At 39.4% G+C, this 20,000-nt stretch overlaps 6 protein-coding genes across 13 annotated transcripts in view; all 6 read left to right on the top strand.

The window, feature by feature from the left end:
- Positions 1-799: 799 nt before the first annotated feature.
- Positions 800-1,884, top strand: LOC134179541 (uncharacterized). Its single transcript, XM_062646469.1, has 3 exons — positions 800-917; positions 977-1,064; positions 1,124-1,884. Exons 1-3 carry the CDS (start codon positions 838-840, stop codon positions 1,646-1,648), a joined length of 693 nt encoding a protein of 230 aa, XP_062502453.1. The 5' UTR covers positions 800-837; the 3' UTR covers positions 1,649-1,884.
- A 557-nt stretch (positions 1,885-2,441) lies between these two features.
- LOC134179540 (collagen alpha-1(XVII) chain-like) lies at positions 2,442-13,511 on the top strand. Of its 6 annotated transcripts, none has more exons than XM_062646468.1 (11): positions 2,442-2,558; positions 2,622-2,756; positions 10,818-10,904; positions 10,999-11,130; positions 11,267-11,347; positions 11,445-11,585; positions 11,639-11,710; positions 11,889-11,969; positions 13,023-13,144; positions 13,203-13,296; positions 13,356-13,511. In XM_062646468.1, the coding sequence occupies exons 3-11, from the start codon at positions 10,836-10,838 to the stop codon at positions 13,494-13,496; spliced, it is 933 nt and encodes a 310-aa protein (XP_062502452.1). In that variant the 5' UTR covers positions 2,442-2,558; positions 2,622-2,756; positions 10,818-10,835; the 3' UTR covers positions 13,497-13,511. The 6 variants fall into 6 exon arrangements, with proteins under 6 accessions (XP_062502452.1, XP_062502450.1, XP_062502449.1 ...); XM_062646466.1 differs by lacking the exons at positions 2,442-2,558; positions 2,622-2,756 and adding exons at positions 8,497-8,648; positions 10,105-10,693 and having other exon boundaries at positions 10,770-10,904; XM_062646465.1 differs by lacking the exons at positions 2,442-2,558; positions 2,622-2,756 and adding exons at positions 8,497-8,648; positions 10,105-10,744.
- On the top strand, positions 2,912-8,371 carry LOC134179673 (uncharacterized). Its single transcript, XM_062646608.1, has 11 exons — positions 2,912-3,117; positions 3,176-3,238; positions 4,370-4,398; positions 4,545-4,672; positions 4,767-4,922; positions 5,268-5,408; positions 5,477-5,557; positions 6,527-6,625; positions 7,154-7,275; positions 7,335-7,422; positions 7,482-8,371. The coding sequence occupies exons 1-11, from the start codon at positions 2,912-2,914 to the stop codon at positions 8,004-8,006; spliced, it is 1,638 nt and encodes a 545-aa protein (XP_062502592.1). The 3' UTR covers positions 8,007-8,371.
- Positions 13,500-13,966, top strand: LOC134179672 (uncharacterized; the record flags this gene model as incomplete). The annotated part of the gene is made up of 1 exon (XM_062646607.1): positions 13,500-13,966. A coding segment is annotated over one exon (381 nt), but the record flags the coding sequence as incomplete, so codon positions are not given.
- Positions 13,967-14,382: 416 nt separating this feature from the next.
- On the top strand, positions 14,383-16,781 carry LOC134179671 (collagen alpha-1(IX) chain-like). Its single transcript, XM_062646606.1, has 6 exons — positions 14,383-15,023; positions 15,088-15,168; positions 15,234-15,374; positions 15,443-15,573; positions 16,499-16,511; positions 16,767-16,781. The coding sequence occupies exons 1-6, from the start codon at positions 14,955-14,957 to the stop codon at positions 16,779-16,781; spliced, it is 450 nt and encodes a 149-aa protein (XP_062502590.1). The 5' UTR covers positions 14,383-14,954.
- A 359-nt stretch (positions 16,782-17,140) lies between these two features.
- The window catches only part of LOC134180302 (uncharacterized), a 6,412-nt gene continuing 3,552 nt past the window's right edge, over positions 17,141-20,000 (top strand). Inside the window, exons 1-2 of one of the 3 annotated variants that reach the window (XM_062647431.1) lie at positions 17,141-17,239; positions 17,298-17,391. In XM_062647431.1, the coding sequence (XP_062503415.1) occupies positions 17,160-17,239; positions 17,298-17,391 (174 nt within the window). In that variant the 5' untranslated portion in view covers positions 17,141-17,159. Of the gene's footprint in view, positions 17,240-17,297; positions 17,392-18,402; positions 18,517-18,558; positions 18,725-20,000 lie in introns of those variants that run through there. The other 2 variants (XR_009969962.1, XR_009969961.1) reach the window with 2 other exon arrangements.

Here is a 20,000-nt window from a genome sequence, read left to right as displayed (position 1 = left end):
TCTACTCATTAATGTTTGTATTGCTGTTGTTTGGAACTGAAAGCAGGGGGGGATTTGTGGGCGAGTGAATGTGGATGGATAGTTTTACTTGAGAGAAAGTCTTGTTTCTTGAAATGGCAAAATTGCAAGTAATATCCAATAGAAATACTTATTTTAGTATTTGTTTGTGTTTTAGAAAGGTTCACAAGGTTTGCAAGGCATTCCTGGATTAACTCCACTTTCTGAAATAAAGAAACTTGAACGTTTGGTGACAAAATTATACAATGAACTGAAGGTATGTTTTGTTTGTTTAAAGCAAATGTGTATGAACTGTCTAGTACAATCTGTTGTCTAATGTATGTCTAATTACCAGAATTGTAGGTCATATGTAACTTGCATGTGCAAAGCCTTCAATGATAACAGAAACTACCAAATAGATTACACTTTATTGTGATTCTGTTTTGTAGCGTTGAGGCTAGTGAATGTCTATTAGATGTATAGCAGTGAGAATGTGTGCAGTAAACATGTTGTGAGTTGATAGATACTATATCACTATACTTTGTCGTGACAAATGCCAAGTGGTGTTTGGGACTGTGGGCAGCAAATATAGAAATATAAGATAATTTTATTTTAACAGAATTGAATTGCAGTAAGGCCAGCACTGATAGTGATAATATAATGTTTTAATAAAGATAATAGACATAATACAAACTATGCCATACAATTGATAAATTTAAATTTAATGTTTTCTTTTGTTTTAATTTAAACTAAAAGACATTTAACTATCTGTATCACAAGTTGTGTTGCACTCATTAGGTTTCTCGAGTTTCATATGGTGATGAAGTTGGTACATGCAACATGAGCACATTAGGGTATTTGTTCTACCACAATTCTAATAAATCTCTACTGTTTTGTGATTCTGAGCAGTGGGTTGAGATGTAAGTTGCTTTGTTGAATTCAAGTTTTAACATGTAAATTGAATTATTGTTTCTGTTAGGGCATGGAAACTATACTTAACTTGTTCTGTAATTAAGATCAACTCTCTTCAGTTTGTGCAGAAAGTCCACTCTCTCCCACCTGTAAAGGTATCCATGTTGGTAGTTATCACACTTTGTTATTTGTTGACTAAGAAATATTTGTGTAGGTTTATTGTGATTATTCTGTGATCTCTAGTGGGTGTGCACTTGTGTGGAAACACTCATATTTGCAAGTTGGAAATCCAACTGATGACATGCGTACTTTCAGTTCAGTGGATCGTCCATGTACTGATCTGTCTGATGGTTGGTGTAATGTGGGTAACAAGGATAATGTTCCTGGTAATGTTCAATTGACAGTTGCTTATCATGAAGGACAAGTTGTGTATGCATATGGTGGTGATCGTAATTGTGAACTGGGAAAGTCATGGCGTGGAGCAATACTCAACAATCCAGTCAAAATTACAGATCATTGTAATAGAGGGAATGGGATTCCTCCAGAGCCAAGTATTCTTTCATCTGGAATATCGGGATTGACATTTGACAAAGAGAATCCTGGTGTATACGACCAAAACTGTGATACAGATTATTACAAGACTACGTATGACTGTCGCTGGGAGAATTGTGTGTTACCTTCATCTATCTCAACCAAAACAAATCATGTACAAATGACAGTTGCTATATTTCTTTGTTGACTTTGCCCACAGCACTCTATGGGGTAGTTGCATGTTGATCTTGTTGCATTGTATGAAATGTAACATTTAATATTGTGAACCTTGGGCTTTCTTGTCAGGACTTCACAGCATCATTTGCTTTTGTTGTGTTTCTGATTTCCAACCATAAAAGTTTATTGCATGCAAAATTGCAATAACAAATTGTTTTTGTATTGCGTTGTAGCTTACATCGTAAATGGTAGTAGACAGCTATTTTATTTGGGCAAGACCTAGATACTGCTGTATCCGGCCAACCCTCCTGCGTATACACAGAGCATGCGCATGCACCGAGACAAACATGCCTACGAGACACGAGACGAGTTACTTGTGACAGAGAAGATAGAGGCAGTCAGTGCGAAACTTCAGTACTTGCCGGATTTTCTAATGTTACGTGACACGTATGTGGACCAGATGCCGAGTATGCGTGTGTTGTCTGGCAAAGGAATCTGTAGGTTTATCCGGGTCTTTGGTCTCTAGATGGTTGCCACTGGAAAATGCTTGCTGATTGAGTTTGTCGTTTGTGCAAGCTACTGCTTACGCTGTAGTAGAGGAGAGTGGTTAGACTGCCAAGGATTGACAATCCGGGGAATGACGAGACTGCGAGTCTGGTAGGTCGGATCATGCGCACTACCCCTCTAAAACGCGCGGTGCAAAGCGTGCTCAGCCACGTGTGGATTGTATTAATATAGAATACCCGTATACTCATTTTCTGTCACGATTTAGGGTTTGTCCCACCATTGACGTTGCAGGTGGCACAATAAAAGCATGTTGCTTACCTAAACCAACAGAACAGGAGTGGCTGCGGCTCATTTTGCAGAGAGTACTTCCGTTCTTGCGTACGCTAGTTAGCTGCCTTGTTGGCGCGAAAATTATGGCGGCTGCTGATATTTAGGTAAGAGTGCATAAAGTCTGCTTTGGTCCCGATCCACACCGTGATGCCATCGATTTCATACAGCGTCTAGGACTTATGTCAAGGCAAGAACAATGCAACAATTAACTGTCATGGTGTGGCCATGGCAATAAAATCATTTCAGAGATGCAAGGACGGTTATATTTGGAGATGTCCTGAAGAACACTGCAGAATGCAACGGTAATTTTTAAGTTTGTAAGATGTGGTACCGATAAAATTATAAACAGAAATTCTGCATTATATATATATATATATATATATTATAGTTCAGTTCAGTTTGACGTGATTCATTTTTTCGACAATCAAATGTTCCTTTGACAACTTGGTTACTTGTAATGTACCACTGGTGTTTTGAGACACCTGTGTCTCAAATGAAGGATGTTTGTAAAGTATCTCTAGTCACTGGCATCCAGATGTACCAGTACCTAAGAGATTTGTGCTCGTGGAAGCTGCAACAAAATGTTAGTAGACTTGGTGGCATTGGTCCAGTTCAGTCCAACGTTGTTGAAATAGACGAATCTGTTTTTCCCACAAACCGAAGGTAATTGCATTGAACATTACAGTGTGGACTGTTAGAGTTATCCTGTGACATTATACAGCACCACTGTGACCACAGAGGAAGAGCACAACGTAACCCAGTGTGAGTTTTTGGAATTGTTGATGTAACACAGCGGCCAGCACTGGGTTACATGGAAATAGTTCCAAGAAGAGATTCTACGACACTTTTACCAATCATATCACAACACGTACTGCCTGGCACAACAGTACATTCTGACGAATGGAGAGCCTACAATCGTATTAACACACTCCCCCTGGTGGCAGCTCACAGGACAGTTAATCATTCTGTAAATTTTGTGGACCCTGGCACTGGAGTACACACTCAACATATCGAATCCCATTGGAATCGAGTTAAAACAAAACTGAAAAAATGAAAGGGTGCCATCGCCATATGCTGCCGTCATATTTGGATGAATTCATGTGGCGGGAGCGTCATGGCATAACTCACGCGGGAGCTTTTGCCGCCATCACGTTGGATATCAGCCAGTGGTATCGAGTACCCTAGCTGGGTGTCTCTCAACTTCTTCATGTTCAGCGTTGAAGTTTAACCTAAACGGTTGTGTTGAATTAACAAGTTCAACTTGTCTTATAACAGTATTAGCTAGGTAAAAAGCTGACAAACCTTGTTCTTGCAAATGTTTAGTTACCCGGATTGGATTAACATAAATTGATAGAGGTTGGGTTGCAACTTCATTGTTGTCTTGAAAGAAAGCCTAGATGCTGCATGAAATCGATGACATCACGGTGTGGATCGGGACCAAAGCAGACTTTATGCACTCTTACCTAAATAGTAGCAGCTGCCATAATTTTCGCGCAAACAAGGCAGGTAACTAGCATACACAAGAATGGAAGTACTCTCTGCAAATGAGTCGTAGCCACTGCTGTTCTGGTGGATTAAGTAAGCCACCTGCAACGTCAATGGTGGGACAAACTCTAAATGGTGACTGATAATGAGAGTATACGGGTATTTTATATTAATAAAGTCCACACGTGGCTGAGCACGCTTTGCACCACCTATTTGGTGCATTTTAGAGGGGTGGTGCGCATTCTTTATATGATTCCTCAATTTAATTAATTATTCAATTTACTTATTTGTTTCATGATTTTGAAGTGTGTGTGTGCGTGTGTGCGTGGTGTGTGTGTATGTGTGTGTGAGTGAGTGTGAGTGTGTGTGTGCGATTGTGTGTGTGTTTGATTGTTAACTGTGTAATGCATACTATTGTATTACGTACTAGCAATGATGTCATGTGTGGAGCATGTGAAGGTACATGTGTGTTTCACGTGGATGGAAGCTGTTGTGGTAATTCAGTTGATGCTCATCTTGCATTGTGATTTGTCGATTACTAATTGAGACTGCGAACTTCCTTAACTTTTCTGTGTAATCTCGTTCTCACTGGGTGTGGGTGTCAGTCTATTGTATTGAAGTAACAACAGGTTACTGTGCATTGCAGCTCTTTGTTCTCTACGAGATGGCAGCACATTTTGTTGTGGAAATTGTGCTGTTATTTTCGTGGCTTCAAGTGATCTTTTGTGTTGAGGTAGCATCCAAACTTCTCTAGCAAATAGTTTGATTGACAAGTGCAGTCAAACACAAGAGTAATTGCTGCTAAGAGTTTTTGTTGTATATTTTAGAAATCACTACCAGTCTCTTGTGATGCAGCTGTTGTTACTGGTCCTCGAGGTCTTCCTGGTCCTGTGGGTCAGAGAGGCATGCCTGGGGTACCAGGAACACAAGGCTTGTCAGGCTTCCAAGGTTTACCAGGAGCATTTGGAAAGACGGGAGATCCAGTGAGTTTATATGAATTAAATAAAGTCTGTAAAGTAGACTCTGTTGTTTTTATGTAGAGCAGCAGATGGTTGTTTGTGGTGTTGACAGATTTGATCTAATGTAAAATGTATTGTTGGGTCCTGTCGGTGTACAAGGTCTTCCTGGTCGTGTTGGCCCAGCAGGTCAGAAGGGGTCAATTGGATTGCAAGGTGAGAAGGTGAGATGATAATTCACTTAATTTTTTAGTTATACTGCGTTTAATATCTAGATCTGTTAATGAATATATTATGTAGGCTACCTCGTCTCAAGCACGCCTTGTTTGTCTAGATTGTGTAGACAAACTCAATTTAAATGTTTTGTGTTAGGGTGTACCTGGAGTGAGAGGCAAGGCTGGACCAAAAGGAGAAAAAGGCAACATTGGATTGCGAGGTTCTGTTGGATTGAAAGGAGAACGAGGTGACGTAGGACAAAAAGGTGAAAATGGAGTAAAAGGAGAAGTTGGTCGTGTAAGAAGACATGATGTTTATAACATTGTTATTTGTTTATTGATATTAAGTAATGAATTTATTTGCAGAAAGGAGATCAAGGTATTCAAGGTCCAGTGGGTCCAAGAGGTTTACAAGGAGTTAGAGGATTTCCTGGATACAAAGGAGAGGTAAGTTTAGTTCACTGTTTATTACAAGAGGCTCGGATATCCGGGCTACTGGTATGGTAGTCGTCTGACGTACGATCGTATTTATACTCGATTGGCACAGATGCAAATGAAGCTATTCCAACCGATAGACAAGAAGTGGTGTCATTACCGACCAATAGACGAATGTGATGTCATCATAAGGCTCCACCTCTCTTTGTTTGGCAGATGGTATCGAGAATTCGGCAATCAGGCATCTATCCTGTACATGGTGCATGGTGTTTAGTCCTTTGCTTTACATAAGTGTTTAGCACATAGTAACAACTTCTATAGTCTACATTTGCACGTGCATGTTTACCCACCAACAACCAGTCAACTAGAGAGCGAATGTACTGGATTCAGGTGCCATGCGGTACGTGTAGCTGTACCTGACTTGTAACATTTCGCTTGTTCCACAGTGTTTCTTCATAGTGGTTTTGCAGTCTGACAGCTTGAATTTTTGGTGTGTGTGGCTAAGCGGCTGTGGTTTTGCTGCAAAAATCACTATAGTGTTGTTTTCAACAGAAATTTGGCGCTCCACGGTAATTTGCAAAGGGGAACGTGCATTGTCCATGACAGTGTGTCTGTTTGTCGGACGAAGCGACTGACCTGTAAGTACGCAAGTCTGGAGACGCTTTGCACCTTTGTTTAGCTAAACGAATGCATTGGAAACTTTAGCTGAGACGTCTGGGTTGGGCTAAACCTCAGTATGCAAAACATTATCACATGACAGGATATGTGATTACATACACCAGCCGAGGGTTTAGCACTGTAATGTGCTTCTCTATTCATTAATGTTTGTATTGCTGTTGTTTGGAACTGAAAAGGGAGATTTGTGGACGAGTGAATGTGGATGGATAGTTTTACCTGAGAGAAAGTCTTGTTTCTTGAAATGACAAACTTGCAAGTAATATCCAATAGAAATACTTATTTTAGTATTTGTTTGTGTTTTAGAAAGGTTCACAAGGTTTGCAAGGCATTCCTGGATTAACTCCACTTTCTGAAATAAAGAAACTTGAACGTTTGGTGACAAAATTATACAATGAACTGAAGGTATGTTTGTTTGTATAAAGCAAATGTGTATGAACTGTCTAGTACAATCTGTTGTCTAATGTATGTCTAATTACTAGAATTGTAGGTCATATGTAACTTGCATGTGCAAAGCCTTCAATGATAACAGAAGCTACCAAATAGATTACACTTTATTGTGATTCTGTTTTGTAGTGTTGAGGCTAGTGAATGTCTATTAGATGTATAGCAGTGAGAATGTGTGCAGTAAACATGTTGTGAGTTGATAGATACTATATCACTATACTTTGTCGTGACAAATGCCAAGTGGTGTTTGGGACTGTGGGCAGCAAATATAGAAATATAAGATAATTTTATTTTAACACAATTGCAATTGAATTGCAGTAAGGCCAGCACTGATAGTGATAATATAATGTTTTAATAAAGATAATAGACATAATACAAACTATGCCATACAATTGATAAATTTAAATTTAATGTTTTATTTTGTTTTAATTTAAACAAAACGACAAATTTAACTATCTGTATCACAAGTTGTGTTGCACTCATTAGGTTTCTCGAGTTTCATATGGTGATGAAGTTGGTACATGCAACATTAGCACGTTAGGTGATTTGTTCTACCACAATTCTAATAAATCTTTGCTGTTTTGTGATTCTGAGAAGTGGGTTGAGATGTAAGTTACTTTGTTGAATTCAAGTTTTAACATGTAAATTAAATTATTGTTTCTGTTAGAACATGGAAACTATACCTAACTTGTTCTGTAATTAAGATCAACTCTATTCAGTTTGTGCAGAAGGTCCACTCTCTCCCACCTGTAAAGGTATCCATGTCGGTAGTTATCACACTTTGTTATTTGCTGAGTAAGAAATATTTGTGTAGGTTTATTGTGATTATTCTGTGATCTCTAGTGGGTGTGCACTTGTGTGGAAACACTCATATTTTCAAGTTGGAAATCCAACTGATGACATGCGTACTTTCAGTTCAGTGGATCGTCCATGTACTGATCTGTCTGATGGTTGGTGTAATGTGGGTAACAAGGATAATGTTCCTGGTAATGTTCAATTGACAGTTGCTTATCATGAAGGACAAGTTGCGTATGCATATGGTGGTGATCGTAATTGTGAACTGGGAAAGTCATGGCGTGGAGCAATACTCAACAATCCAGTCAAAATTACAGATCATTGTAATAGAGGGAATGGGATTCCTCCAGAGCCAAATATTGCTTCATCTGGAATACCAGGATTGACATTTGACAAATGGAAGCCTGGTGTATACGACCAAAACTGTGATACAGATAGATACAAGACTATGTATGACTGTCGTTGGGAGAATTGTCGGTTACCTTCATCTATCTCATCCAAAACAAATCATGTACAAATGACAGTTGCTATATTTCTTTGTTGACTTTGCACACAGCACTCTATGGGGTAGTTGCATGTTGATCTTGTTTGCATTGTATGAAATGTAACATCTAGTATTGTGAACCTTGGGCTTTCTTGTCAGAACCTCACAGCATCATTTTTGTTGTGTTTCTGATTTCCAACCATAAAAGTTTATTACGTGAAAATTACAAAAACAAATTGTTTTTGTATTGCGTTGTAGCTTATATTGTAATGGTAATAGAATATTTGATAGCTATTTTATTTGAGCAAGTAGAATAGAGTTTGAATAAAGTATGTAGTGAGGACAAATAAGTGATTGCAACCGAACTTTGACCAACTGGCAACTGCTTCCTTCTTTTATAAGCAATTTGTACACAAGATAATTAGCTTAAGCTTCTTCCGATTTGCTCTTCCAATCCATTCAATCCTGTGTTCTAGTTTCCTAAAATTAGTAAGACATGCTGCAGATCGGTTACACAGAAGATGAGCATGCGCACGCGCATGCCCTTAGACAGAAATGAGCCAACGACGAGCCTGATGTCAAATTTTGACAGAGAAGATAGCGGCAATCAGTCCAAACTTTGAATTGAGGACCTTCTAATGTCACATGATGCGTATGTCGAGCAGTATGTGTTGTCCGGCGTCAAAATGAAAGAGGCAATTGGTGAAAAATGCCTGCTGGTTGTGTTCGTCGTTTGTGCAAGCTAATGCTTACGCTGAAGTAGACAAGATAGAGTTATCTGTCCTATTTCAATTTGATGGAATCAAGAACATTTTTCTCAACTTAATTATTTAAATTAAATTAAATTAGTTTTAGGATTATGTGTTTTTAAGTTGAAGTTAGAAATGAGAAATGTGTGTGTGTGTCTGTCTGTCTGTCTGTCTGTCTGTCTGTCTGTCTGTCTGTCTGTGTGTGTCTGTGTCTGTGTCTGTGTGTGTGTGTGTGTGTGTGTGTGTGTGTGTGTGTGTGTGTGTGTGTGTGTGTGTGTGTGTGTGTGTGTGTGTGTGTGTGTGTGTGTGTGTGTGTGTGTGTGTGTGTGTGTGTGTGTGTGTCTGTCTGTCTGTGTGTGTCTGTGTCTGTGTGTGTGTGTGTGTGTGTGTGTGTGTGTGTGTGTGTGTGTGTGTGTGTGTGTGTCTGTGTGTGTCTGTGTGTCTGTGTGTGTGTGTGTGTGTGTGTGTGTGTGTGTGTGTGTGTGGTGTGTGTGTGTGTGTGTGTGTGTGTGTGTGTGTGTGTGTGTGTGTGTGTGTGTGTGTGTGTGTGTGGTGTCCCAGATGTAGATGGCGGCCACAACTTTATGCACATGAGCTCTGTGGTTGCCAGCTTATTTTGAAGAACGACAGCAGCTACAGTGTTTTGTGAGTTGTGATCTACACAGGAGTTACTTCTCGTAGCTCAACCATTAGTTTATCAACACAGTCCTGTGTCTGGCCGTTAGAGTAGGTCCTATACCATTCGAAATATCTTGTTGGAAACACACCGGAAAGGCTACCCTATAACTTGTGAATCGCGATGTCTACTGGTCATTCTGTTTTGAACGGTCCGTTAGTTGGTGTACTCGTCTTTCGCTAGAGTAAGCGTAAGGACTGGACATTCGGGCGTTCACTATATAATCTCATCTTGTGTAATTCTCCTGTAATGATGTCTCAACCGATTGTCAGGTTTGTGTTTTGAACTCACAGCAACGTTCCAAAGACTATGCCACAATCTCTGAGGTGCTCTTTGTGTACCAGTCATGAGTACATGTTGATCTAGGCGAGCTCATCAACATCAAGATCAAACAACCTAACAGTTTCTTTTTCGTCTATTTATGTAACACATTGTTCAGGAGTTGTTAGCTCGTAACTGAGTAGCATAGAAGGAAAGGAAGGAAAGGAAGGTGTGTGTGTGTGTGTGTGTGTGTGTGTGTGTGTGTGTGTGTTGTGTGTTGTGTGTTGTGTTGTCTGTAGCTCAATCGTAAGGGAGTTGCATTTTGCAAGTAAGATTTTCTATTCTTAATTATGTAAATGTGCATCTGATTGATAAGAATCAATGCCATCATTGATTATTATTTGTTTGAGTGATTGAAAGTGTCAAACATACAAGTCTTGTTGTTCTTCCTGAGTGTCGTTTTTGGTTGCAGTGCCAGCAACAACAAGGAATGCAGTTACATGCTTAGCTTGGTCTATTGGATGCCGCTTCAAACCATTAATTCCCAATTGCTCCAATGGTGCATATGTCATTGATGCTGGTGTTTGGAGCAGTGCGTATCACTTGTCTTTGATAAATCAATCTTCGGAATGACTAGTGTACCAACCTAGAAGCATGTGACTGTAATAGAATAATGGTTTGACTGTAGATGCATAAGAGGGTCATTGCAATATTATTCAATGGAACAACAGAGTTTGATGGTCAGCTGTAGCCCACTTTCTGGTGCGTATAATGACTCCCAAACAGTAGAATGATAATGTCTTGATGACATGTATTTGGTGAAAGCAAAATAGTCAAGGTTACTGCAGTGTGGGTGTGGTCTCTTAATTAATCATGCAATTACACATTAGTGTTCCTTCAATGCTAGACATAAGAAATCAGATTGTTGGTGGTTTAATTAATGGATAACTTTGTATTTTTTCTAAGCAATGACGCCGTGTGTAGAACATGTGAAGAGCCATTCGTTTCATTCACATGGACAGAAGCTGTTGTGTTAATTCGCGTCATGCTCATGTTGCAATGTAATTTGTCGATTACTAATTGGGACTGCCAAACTTCCTGAACTTTTCTGTGTAATCTCGTTCTCACTGGGTGTAGGTGTCAGTCTATTGTATTGAACTAACAACAGGTTACTGCGCATTGCAGCTCTTTGTTCTCTACAAGATGGCAGCACATTTTGTTGTGGAAATTCTGCTGTTATTTTCATGGCTTCAAGTGATCTTTTGTGTTGAGGTAGCATCCAAACTTCTTTAGCAAATAGTTTGATTGAAAAGTGTCTCAACGCTCAAGAGTAATTGTTTGCTAAACGTTTTTTGTTGGATATTAGAAAGCATTGCCATATCAATCAGTTCTTACTGGTCCTCGAGGTCCCCCTGGTCCAGTTGGTCAGAGGGGCTTACCCGGACCACCAGGAAGGATGAGGGGCTTACCCGGACCACCAGGAAGGATGGGAGATCCAGTGAGTTTAGATGTATTAGATGGAGTCTTAGAATAGACTGTTTATCTGTAAATTGTACTTTGTCGTTTAACTGTAAAGCAGCAGGATGGCTGTTTTGTGTTGTAGTAAGATTGTGTCAAATGTAAATCTGTTGTAGGGTCTTGTTGGCCCACAAGGTCTTCGTGGTCGTGTTGGTCAACCAGGACAGAAGGGGTCGATTGGGCTGCCAGGTGAAAAGGTGAGACGACAATTTGATAAATTTTTTGAGATTATTTATGCATTTAGACAAACTCATGTTCACGAATCATTGATATTATTTAAATATTTGGTGGTAGGGTGTATCTGGAGTGAAAGGCAAGGCTGGACGAAAGGGAGAAAAAGGCGACATTGGATTGCGAGGTGCTATTGGATTAAAAGGAGAACGAGGTGATGTAGGACAAAAAGGTGAAAATGGAGTAGCCAGAGAAGTTGGTCGTGTAAGAAAACATGATGTTGATGGCATGATTATTCATTGATTGAGTATCTGCAGAAAGGATATCAAGGCATTCGTGGTCCAGTGGGTCCAATAGGTTTGCGAGGATTTAGAGGATACAAAGGAGAGGTAAGTTAGTTTCTACTTGTTTGCTATTGTCTAGACTGTAAAGGGAGATTTATGCTTGAGTGATGGTGGATAGTTTGCTTGAGAGAAAGTTTTGTCTCTTGAAATCGCTTGTCGTATAGAAAGTGGCAAAAATATTGCCTCAGAGAAATACTTTTTGCGTGTTTGTTTGTGTTATTAGAAAGGCATTCCTGGACTAACTCCACTTTCTGAAATAAAGAGGCTAGAAAGTTTGGTAACAAGATTATACAATGAACTGAAGGTATGTACACGTATTGTCCGCTTTCTTGTCAAGTGTGTAACTACAGATATGTGACTTGTGCAAAGCTTTTATATAGTAGTATCGTAACTAGATGATGTTTTATACTTTCTTGATTACAACTTACTAATTGTCAGTGTTTCATGTATTTACTATGCAGTCAGATTTCATTATTTCGACCATGTTTGTCCCTTGGGTTTCTGTCGAACTAACACGACTGTATGATTATCGGTAACAAATACACAATGACCACGTATATTGGTTTCACGTGTATCTTGTCAGAAAGTGAGAATGTCAGATTATTGGCTGTTAGAATAACAAGGTTTGACTGTACAATAAAATGTAATTAATTTGGGAAATGGAGCTAGCTTAGACAGACATGACTGTGGATACCTAATGTATAGCAGTGGCAATGTCTACAGTAAACAAGGTTTGAGTTTATACTTTCTTTTGACAAGTGCCACACGGCTTACGGCTTTGGGCAATGTGTGCAGGAAATGTAGAAACACAGGATTTCCTGGCAACATGATTTCATCTTTATCAATTAATTAAAGTCAATGGCAGTTCAAATTCAAAGTTGTGAATATGGCTACTTGCTTGTTTACTTTCAACTTATTTTACTCTAGTACAACTTTAGTAGCTGTCTATAGCTATTAAGCAAATTTGCTAGTAACTACGTCTATATGTTCTGCAGCAGCAATAAGGCTGACATTCACACAATCTTTCGTTTATGGTTGTAAAGCAGTACGTATTACACTAATAACTGCAATTACTCTTTAGCAGTAGACAAATAGTTTAACAGCAAACATGTGAACACCAAACAATTATTAGTCAAAGAAATATGTTCAAATTACAACAAGTTTGACACTGACAACTCTAATGTCTAGTATCCCTAAGTAATGGATAATCTACAAAATATGCCATATAAATTGATTAATTTAAATGCTACAGTTTACTTTGTTTTATTTAAAATTGAATCAAGTGAAAGATATTAGAGCTGTCAGTGTCAAACTTGCTGCAATTCGAATGTGTAAATTCCAATGCATTGTCTCACAGGTTCCCAGGATGTCTGTTGGTGATGAAGCTGGTACATGCAACATGAGCACATCAGGTGATTTGTTCTACCACAATACTAAGAAATCTTTGCTTTTTTGTGATTCTGAGCATTGGGTTGAGATGTAAGCTGCTGTTAGTGAATTCAAGTTTAATTAACACATAAATTATTGTTTTTATTAGATCATGGAAATCATACGAATCTTGTTCTGCTGTTGAACATAAGATCAACTCTATTCAGTTTGTGCAGAAAGTCAACTCTCGTTCACCTGTAAAGGTATCCATGTTGGTAGTAATCACACTTTGTTATTTGTTGACTAAGAAATATTTGTGTAGGTTTATTGTGATTATTCTGTGATCTCTAGTGGGTGTGCACTTGTATGGAAACACTCATATTTTCAAGTTGGAAGTCCAACTGATGACATGCGTACTTTCAGTTCAGTTGATCGTCCGTGTACTGATCTGTCTGATGGTTAGTGTAATGTGGGTAACAAGGATAATGTTCCTGGTAATGTTCAATTGACAGTTGCTTATCACGAAGGAGAAGTTGTGTATGCATATCGTGGTGATCGTAATTCTGAACTGGGAAAGTCATGGCGTGGAGGAATACTCAACAACTCAGTCAAAATTACAGATCATTGCAGAACTGGAAATGGGATTCCTCCAGAGCCAAGTATTTGGTCAGGTGGAATACCAGGATTGACATTTGACAAGAAAAATCCTGGTGTATACACTGGTAACTGTGACACAGATCGATACAAGAGTATGATTGACTGTCGCTGGGAAAATTGTCTGTTACGTTCATCTATCTCATCTGAAACAAGTCATGTGCAGATGACAGTTGCTATATTTGTCTGTTGATATTGCACCTATACAACACTGTATGCATTAGTTGCATGCATGATTGATCTTGTCCAAGTCATACCAAAATAAAACATTGAATCTTGGACTCTTTGGCTGGGTCTCATGACATTATGGACTAATTGTTGTTGCCTTTGATTGCAACCACAAGTCTAGGCAAAACAAATTTATATTTGGAGCGTGAGTGGGAACTATGTGCAACAACAATAAATTCATTCATAATTCTTGTTTGCATAAGCATAAAGTATGTAGTGGGAAAATACTTTTATCAATGAACTGCTACAGTATCCATGGTAAACAGAGCATGCCATGGGCATTGATAAATTACTGTGATTAGCTAGCTTTGCTTTCTTTTGTTGTTTTTAAGAAGGAAACAATTGGGCTGCCTACAGGTGACTGTAGTTAGTGTTTCATACTCTTTGTAGAGGATAGAATGTATTGATTTTCACTCCTTGTTTGTTACATTGGCTTATGCAACAACCACTTGCACAGTACATCATGTTTACAGACAATTAGTTGGGAAGTACAGGTTACTATGACTATAACATGACCATTTTAGTATACACACTACCACCACTAGCATGATAATGTGCAACATGCTTGTGGTATGGTGTGTTTTAATAAAACTTTGGTTACACATGCATGGTTACATTTGATCAGCTTACCGTATTTCTACCTTATATTTTAGGTTTGTACTGCCTACTGTTAAAAGCGGGGTATAGCATTGTAGGTTGTGCATGTGCACCGGGTTTAGTGCCACTATTTTATCAAGTAGCTTGGTGCTACTGTTCATTCTACTTGTTTCACTCTCCACAAGATGGCAGTACGTTTTGTTTTGATAATCATGCAGTTGGCTTTATGGCTTTAAATGACCAATTCTTCTGAAGTGAGAACTAGAGCTATAGCTTACTAGCAAGTGTTGTGTCGACTAAAGTTGTTTTGACTAAAGTAAAGTAGTTAGGTAACAGTTTGCTAAATGTTGTGTTGCAAATTTAGAAATCATCACCAGTCTCTTGTGATCCAGCTGTTCTTACTGGTCCTCGAGGTCTTCCTGGTCCTGTGGGTCAGAGGGGCATGCCTGGGGTACCAGGAACACAAGGCTTGTCAGGCTTACCAGGAACATTGGGAAAGACGAGAGATCCAGTGAGTTTAGATGTGCTATAATGTTAGAAGATTATGTCACGTGTAAATTTTAAATTTGTTGTAGGGTCCCATTGGTGCACAAGGTCTTCCTGGTCGTGTTGGCCCACCAGGTCAGAAGGGGTCCATTGGTCTGCCAGGTGAAAAGGTGAGACAACAATTCAAATAAGTTTATTGCATTTAGACAAGCTTGTCCGTAAATATTTTTATTAGGGTGTTTTGGGAGTGAGAGGGAAGGCTGGGCTGAAAGGAGAAAAATGCAGCATCGGATTGCAAGGTGCTGTTGGATTGAAAGGAGAACGAGGTGACATAGGACAAAAGGGTGAAAATGGAGGAAAAGGAGAAGTTGGTCGTGTAAGGCATGATGTTGATAGCATCATTACACAGTGATTGATTGATTGAGCAAGAAATTTTATTTGCAGAGAGGAGATCACGGTATTCAAGGTCCAGTGGGTCCAAGAGGTTTACAAGGAGTTAGAGGATACCCTGGACACAAAGCAGAGGTAAGTTTAGTTTACTGTTTATTACCAGAGGAACGGATATCCGGGCTAAGGTATAGTAGTTGTCTGACGTACGACCGTATTTATACTCAATTAGCAAAGATGCAAATAAAGCTATTCCAACCAATAAACAAGAAGTGGTGTCATTACCGACCAATACACGAATGTGATGTCATCAGAAGGCTCCACCTCTCTTTGTTTGGCAGATGGTACCGAGAATTTGGCAATCAGGCATTCATCCTGTACACGGTGTTTAGTCCTTTGCTTTACATAAGAGTTTAGCACGTAGAAACAACGTCTATAGTCTACATTTGCACATGCATGTTTTCCCACCAACAACCAGGCGTCTAGAGAGCGAATGTATTGGATTCAGGTGCCATGCGGTACGTGTAGCTGTACCTGACTTGTAACATTTTGCTTGTTGCACAGTCTTTCTTCATAGGGGTTCTGCATGGTGGGTTCTGCAGTCTGACAGCTTGAATTTTTGGTGTATGTGGCTGAGCGGCCGCGGTTTTATTGCAAAATCACTATAGTGTTGTCTTCAACAGAAATTTGGCGCTCCACTGGAATTTGCAAAGGGGAACATGCATTGTCCATGACAGCGTGTCTGTTTGTCGGACGAAGCGGCTGACTTGTAAGTATACAAGTCTGGAGACGCGTTGCACCTTTGTTTAGCTCAACAAATGCATTGGAAACCTTAACTGAGATGAGTGGGTTGGCCTAAAACCTCAGTATGCAAAACATTATCACGTAACAGGATATGTGATTACATACACTGGCCGAGGGTTTAGCACTGTAATGTGCTTCTCTATTCATTAATGTTTGTATTGCTGTTGTTTGGAACTGAAAAGGGAGATTTGTGGATGAGTCAAGGTGGATGGATAGTTTTACTTGAGAGAAAGTCTTGTTTCTTGAAATGGCAAAGTTGCAAGTAATATCCAATAGAAATACTTATTTTAGTATTTGCTTGTGTTTTAGAAAGGTTCACAAGGTTTGCAAGGCATTCCTGGATTAATTCCTTTCTGAAATAAGAAACTTGAACGTTTGGTGACAAAATTATACAATGAACTGAAGGTATGTTTTGTTTGTATAAAGCAAATGTGTATGAACTGTCTAGTACAATCTGTTATCTAATGTATGTCTAATTACCAGAATTGTAGGTCATATGTAACTTGCATGTGCAAAGCCTTCAATGATAACAGAAACTACCAAATAGATTACACTTCATTGTGATTATGTTTTGTAGAGTGGAGACTTGTGAATGTCTATTAGACGTATAGCAGTGAGAATGTGTACAGTAAACATGTTGTGAGTTGATAGATACTATATCACTATACTTTGTCGTGACAAATGCCAAGTGGTGCTTGGGACTGTGGGCAGCAAATATAGAAATATAAGATAATTTTATTTTAACACAATTGAATTGCAGTAAGGCCAGCACTGATAGTGATAATATAATGTTTTAATAAAGATAATAGACATAATACAAACTATGCCATACAATTGATAAATTTAAATTTAATGTTTTATTTTGTTTTAATTTAAACAAAACGACAAATTTAACTATCTGTATCACAAGTTGTGTTGCACTCATTAGGTTTCTCGAGTTTTATATGGTGATGAAGTTGGTACATGCAACATGAGCACATCAGGTGATTTGTTCTACCACAATACTAAGAAATCTTTGCTGTTTTGTGATTCTGAGCAGTGGGTTGAGATGTAAACTGCTGTTAGTGAATTCAAGTTTAATTAACACATAAATTATTGTTTTTATTAGATCATGGAAATCATACGAATCTTGTTCTGCTGTTGAACATAAGATCAACTCTCCTCAGTTTGTGCATAAAGTCAATTCTCTCTCACCTGTAAAGGTATCCATGTTGGTAGTTATCACACTTTGTTATTTGCTGACTAAGAAATATTTGTGTAGGTTTATTGTGATTATTCTGTGATCTCTAGTGGGTGTGCACTTGTGTGGAAACACTCATATTTGCAAGTTGGAAATCCAACTGATGATGATTTTTCCTGGTAATGTTCAATTGACAGTTGCTTATCATGAAGGAGAAGTTGTGTATGCATATCGTGGTGATCGTAATTCTGAACTGGGAAAGTCATGGCGTGGAGCAATACTCAACAATCCAGTCAAAATTACAGATCATTGCACTTCAGGAAATGGGATTCCTCCAGAGCCAACTATTTGGTCAGGTGGAATACAGGGATTGACATTTGACAAGGAGAATCCTGGTGTATACAACCATTACTGTAACACAGATAGATACAAGCTTAACAGTAGGAGAGACTGTCGCTAGGAGAATTGTCGATTACCTTCATCTATCTCATCCAAAACAATTCATGTACAAATGACAGTTGCTATATTTCTTTGTTGACTTTGCACACAGCACTTATGAGGTAGTTGCACGTTGATCTTGTTTGCATTGTATGAAATGTAACATCTAGTATTGTGAACCTTGGTCTTTCTTGTCAGGACTTCACAGCATCATTTGCTTTTGTTGTGTTTCTGATTTCCAACCATAAAAGTTTATTACATGCAAAATTGCAATAACAAATTGTTTTTGTATTGCGTTGTAGCTTACATGGTAAATGGTAATAGAATACTTGATATCTATTTTATTTGGGCAAGTATGAATAATTGAATAAAGTATGTAGTGAGGACAAATTAAAGTTTGTTAGGCATCTAAGTTTAATTTTGTAAGATTGCAACTGAACTTTGACCAACTGACAACAGCTTCCTTCTCTAGCAGTTGATAATCAGCTTCTTCCGATTTTGCTCTTTTAATAATCCATTCAAATTTAAGTTCTATTTCAATACAATCTATTTGAGTGAGACGGTATGCGCACGGAGCATGCGTATACGATGAGACAAGCATGCCTATGCGAGTTACTTGTGACAGAGAAGATAGAGTCAGTCAGTGCCAAGCTTCAGGACTTGCCGGACTTTCTAATGTCACGTAACACGTATGTGGACCAGATGCTGAGTATGCGTGTGTTGTCTGACCTGGCGTCAAATGAATGTGTAGGTTTATCCGGGTCTTGGTCTCTAGATGGTTGCCACCGGAAAATGCTTACTGGTTGAATTTGTCGTTTGTGCAAGCTACTGCTTACGCTGAAGTAGAGCAGAGTGGTTAGACTTGCCGAGGATTGACAATCGGGGGAACGACGAGGCAGAGTGAGACTGCGAGTCTGGTAGGTCTACAGTACAAGATAGAATTATTTATCTAAATTTCTATTTGATCAAATCAAGAACAGATTTCTCAGCTTAATTAATTATTCAACTTACTTATTTGTTTTATGATTATGAAGTTAGAGATGTTTGTGTGTGTGTGTGTGTGTGTGTGTGTGTGTGTGTGTGTGTGTGTGTGTGTGTGTGTGTGTGTGTGTGTGTGTGTGTGTGTGTGTGTGTGTGTGTGTGTGGTGCAATAGGTCAATTGGTTAGAGATTGCATTTGGAGAGTGAAAACATCCGGGACCTTGCAGGGTTGCAGGTTCAAGTCACAGTGATGGTGAGCTATGGCATAATTTCCTTAAGCAAGAAACTTACACACAATTGCTTCTCTCGACTCAGGAGTATAAATGAGTACCTGGTCATTGACTGAGGTGGACATGACCGCTGACTTGGCAGTAAAATTATGCAGCAGACGGGTACGTGTAGGCCTTGGTGACCAGTCCCAAAAGCTGCACCATAGTCAGTGCCCCTGGATGACTCTGGCCAATCTCCAGGTGGATTGTAGTGCTGGCCCTAAGCCTCCACATAGCGCATGGAGGCGCTGTCTCTAGAGGCAGGGGAGCTATCTTTGCAACTAACCTTAATTAATTAAGGTTGACGTCATTCATGAATGACGTGGAGGGCTTGACATTTGTCTATTTGTCCATTGTGTGTGTGTGTGTGTGTGTGTGTGTGTGTGTGTGTGTGTGTGTGTGTGTGTGTGTGTGTGTGTGTGTGTGTGTGTGTGTGTGTGTGTGTGTGTGTGTGTGTGTGTGTGTGTGTGTGTGTGTGTGTGTGTGTGTGTGTGTGTGTGTGTGTGTGTGTGTGTGTGTGTGTGTGTGTGTGTGTGTGTGTGTGTGTGTGTGTGTGTGTGTGTGTGTGTGTGTGTGTGTGTGTGTGTGTGTGTGTGTGTGTGTGTGTGTGTGTGTGTGTGTGTGTGTGTGTGTGTGTGTGTGTGTGTGTGTGTGTGTGTGTGTGTGTGTGTGTGTGTGTGTGTGTGTGTGTGTGTGTGTGTGTGTGTGTGTGTGTGTGTGTGTGTGTGTGTGTGTGTGTGTGTGTGTGTGTGTGTGTGTGTGTGTGTGTGTGTGTGTGTGTGTGTGTGTGTGTGTGTGTGTGTGTGTGTGTGTGTGTGTGTGTGTGTGTGTGTGTGTGTGTGTGTGTGTGTGTGTGTGTGTGTGTGTGTGTGTGTGTGTGTGTGTGTGTGTGTGTGTGTGTGTGTGTGTGTGTGTGTGTGTGTGTGTGTGTGTGTGTGTGTGTG

Source organism: Corticium candelabrum, chromosome 5, assembly GCF_963422355.1.
Source record: "Corticium candelabrum chromosome 5, ooCorCand1.1, whole genome shotgun sequence".
NCBI classification, from domain to species: Eukaryota; Metazoa; Porifera; class Homoscleromorpha; order Homosclerophorida; family Plakinidae; genus Corticium; species Corticium candelabrum.
Note: the sequence above shows the minus strand (reverse complement) of the source record. Positions and strands in the feature narration are given on the sequence as shown.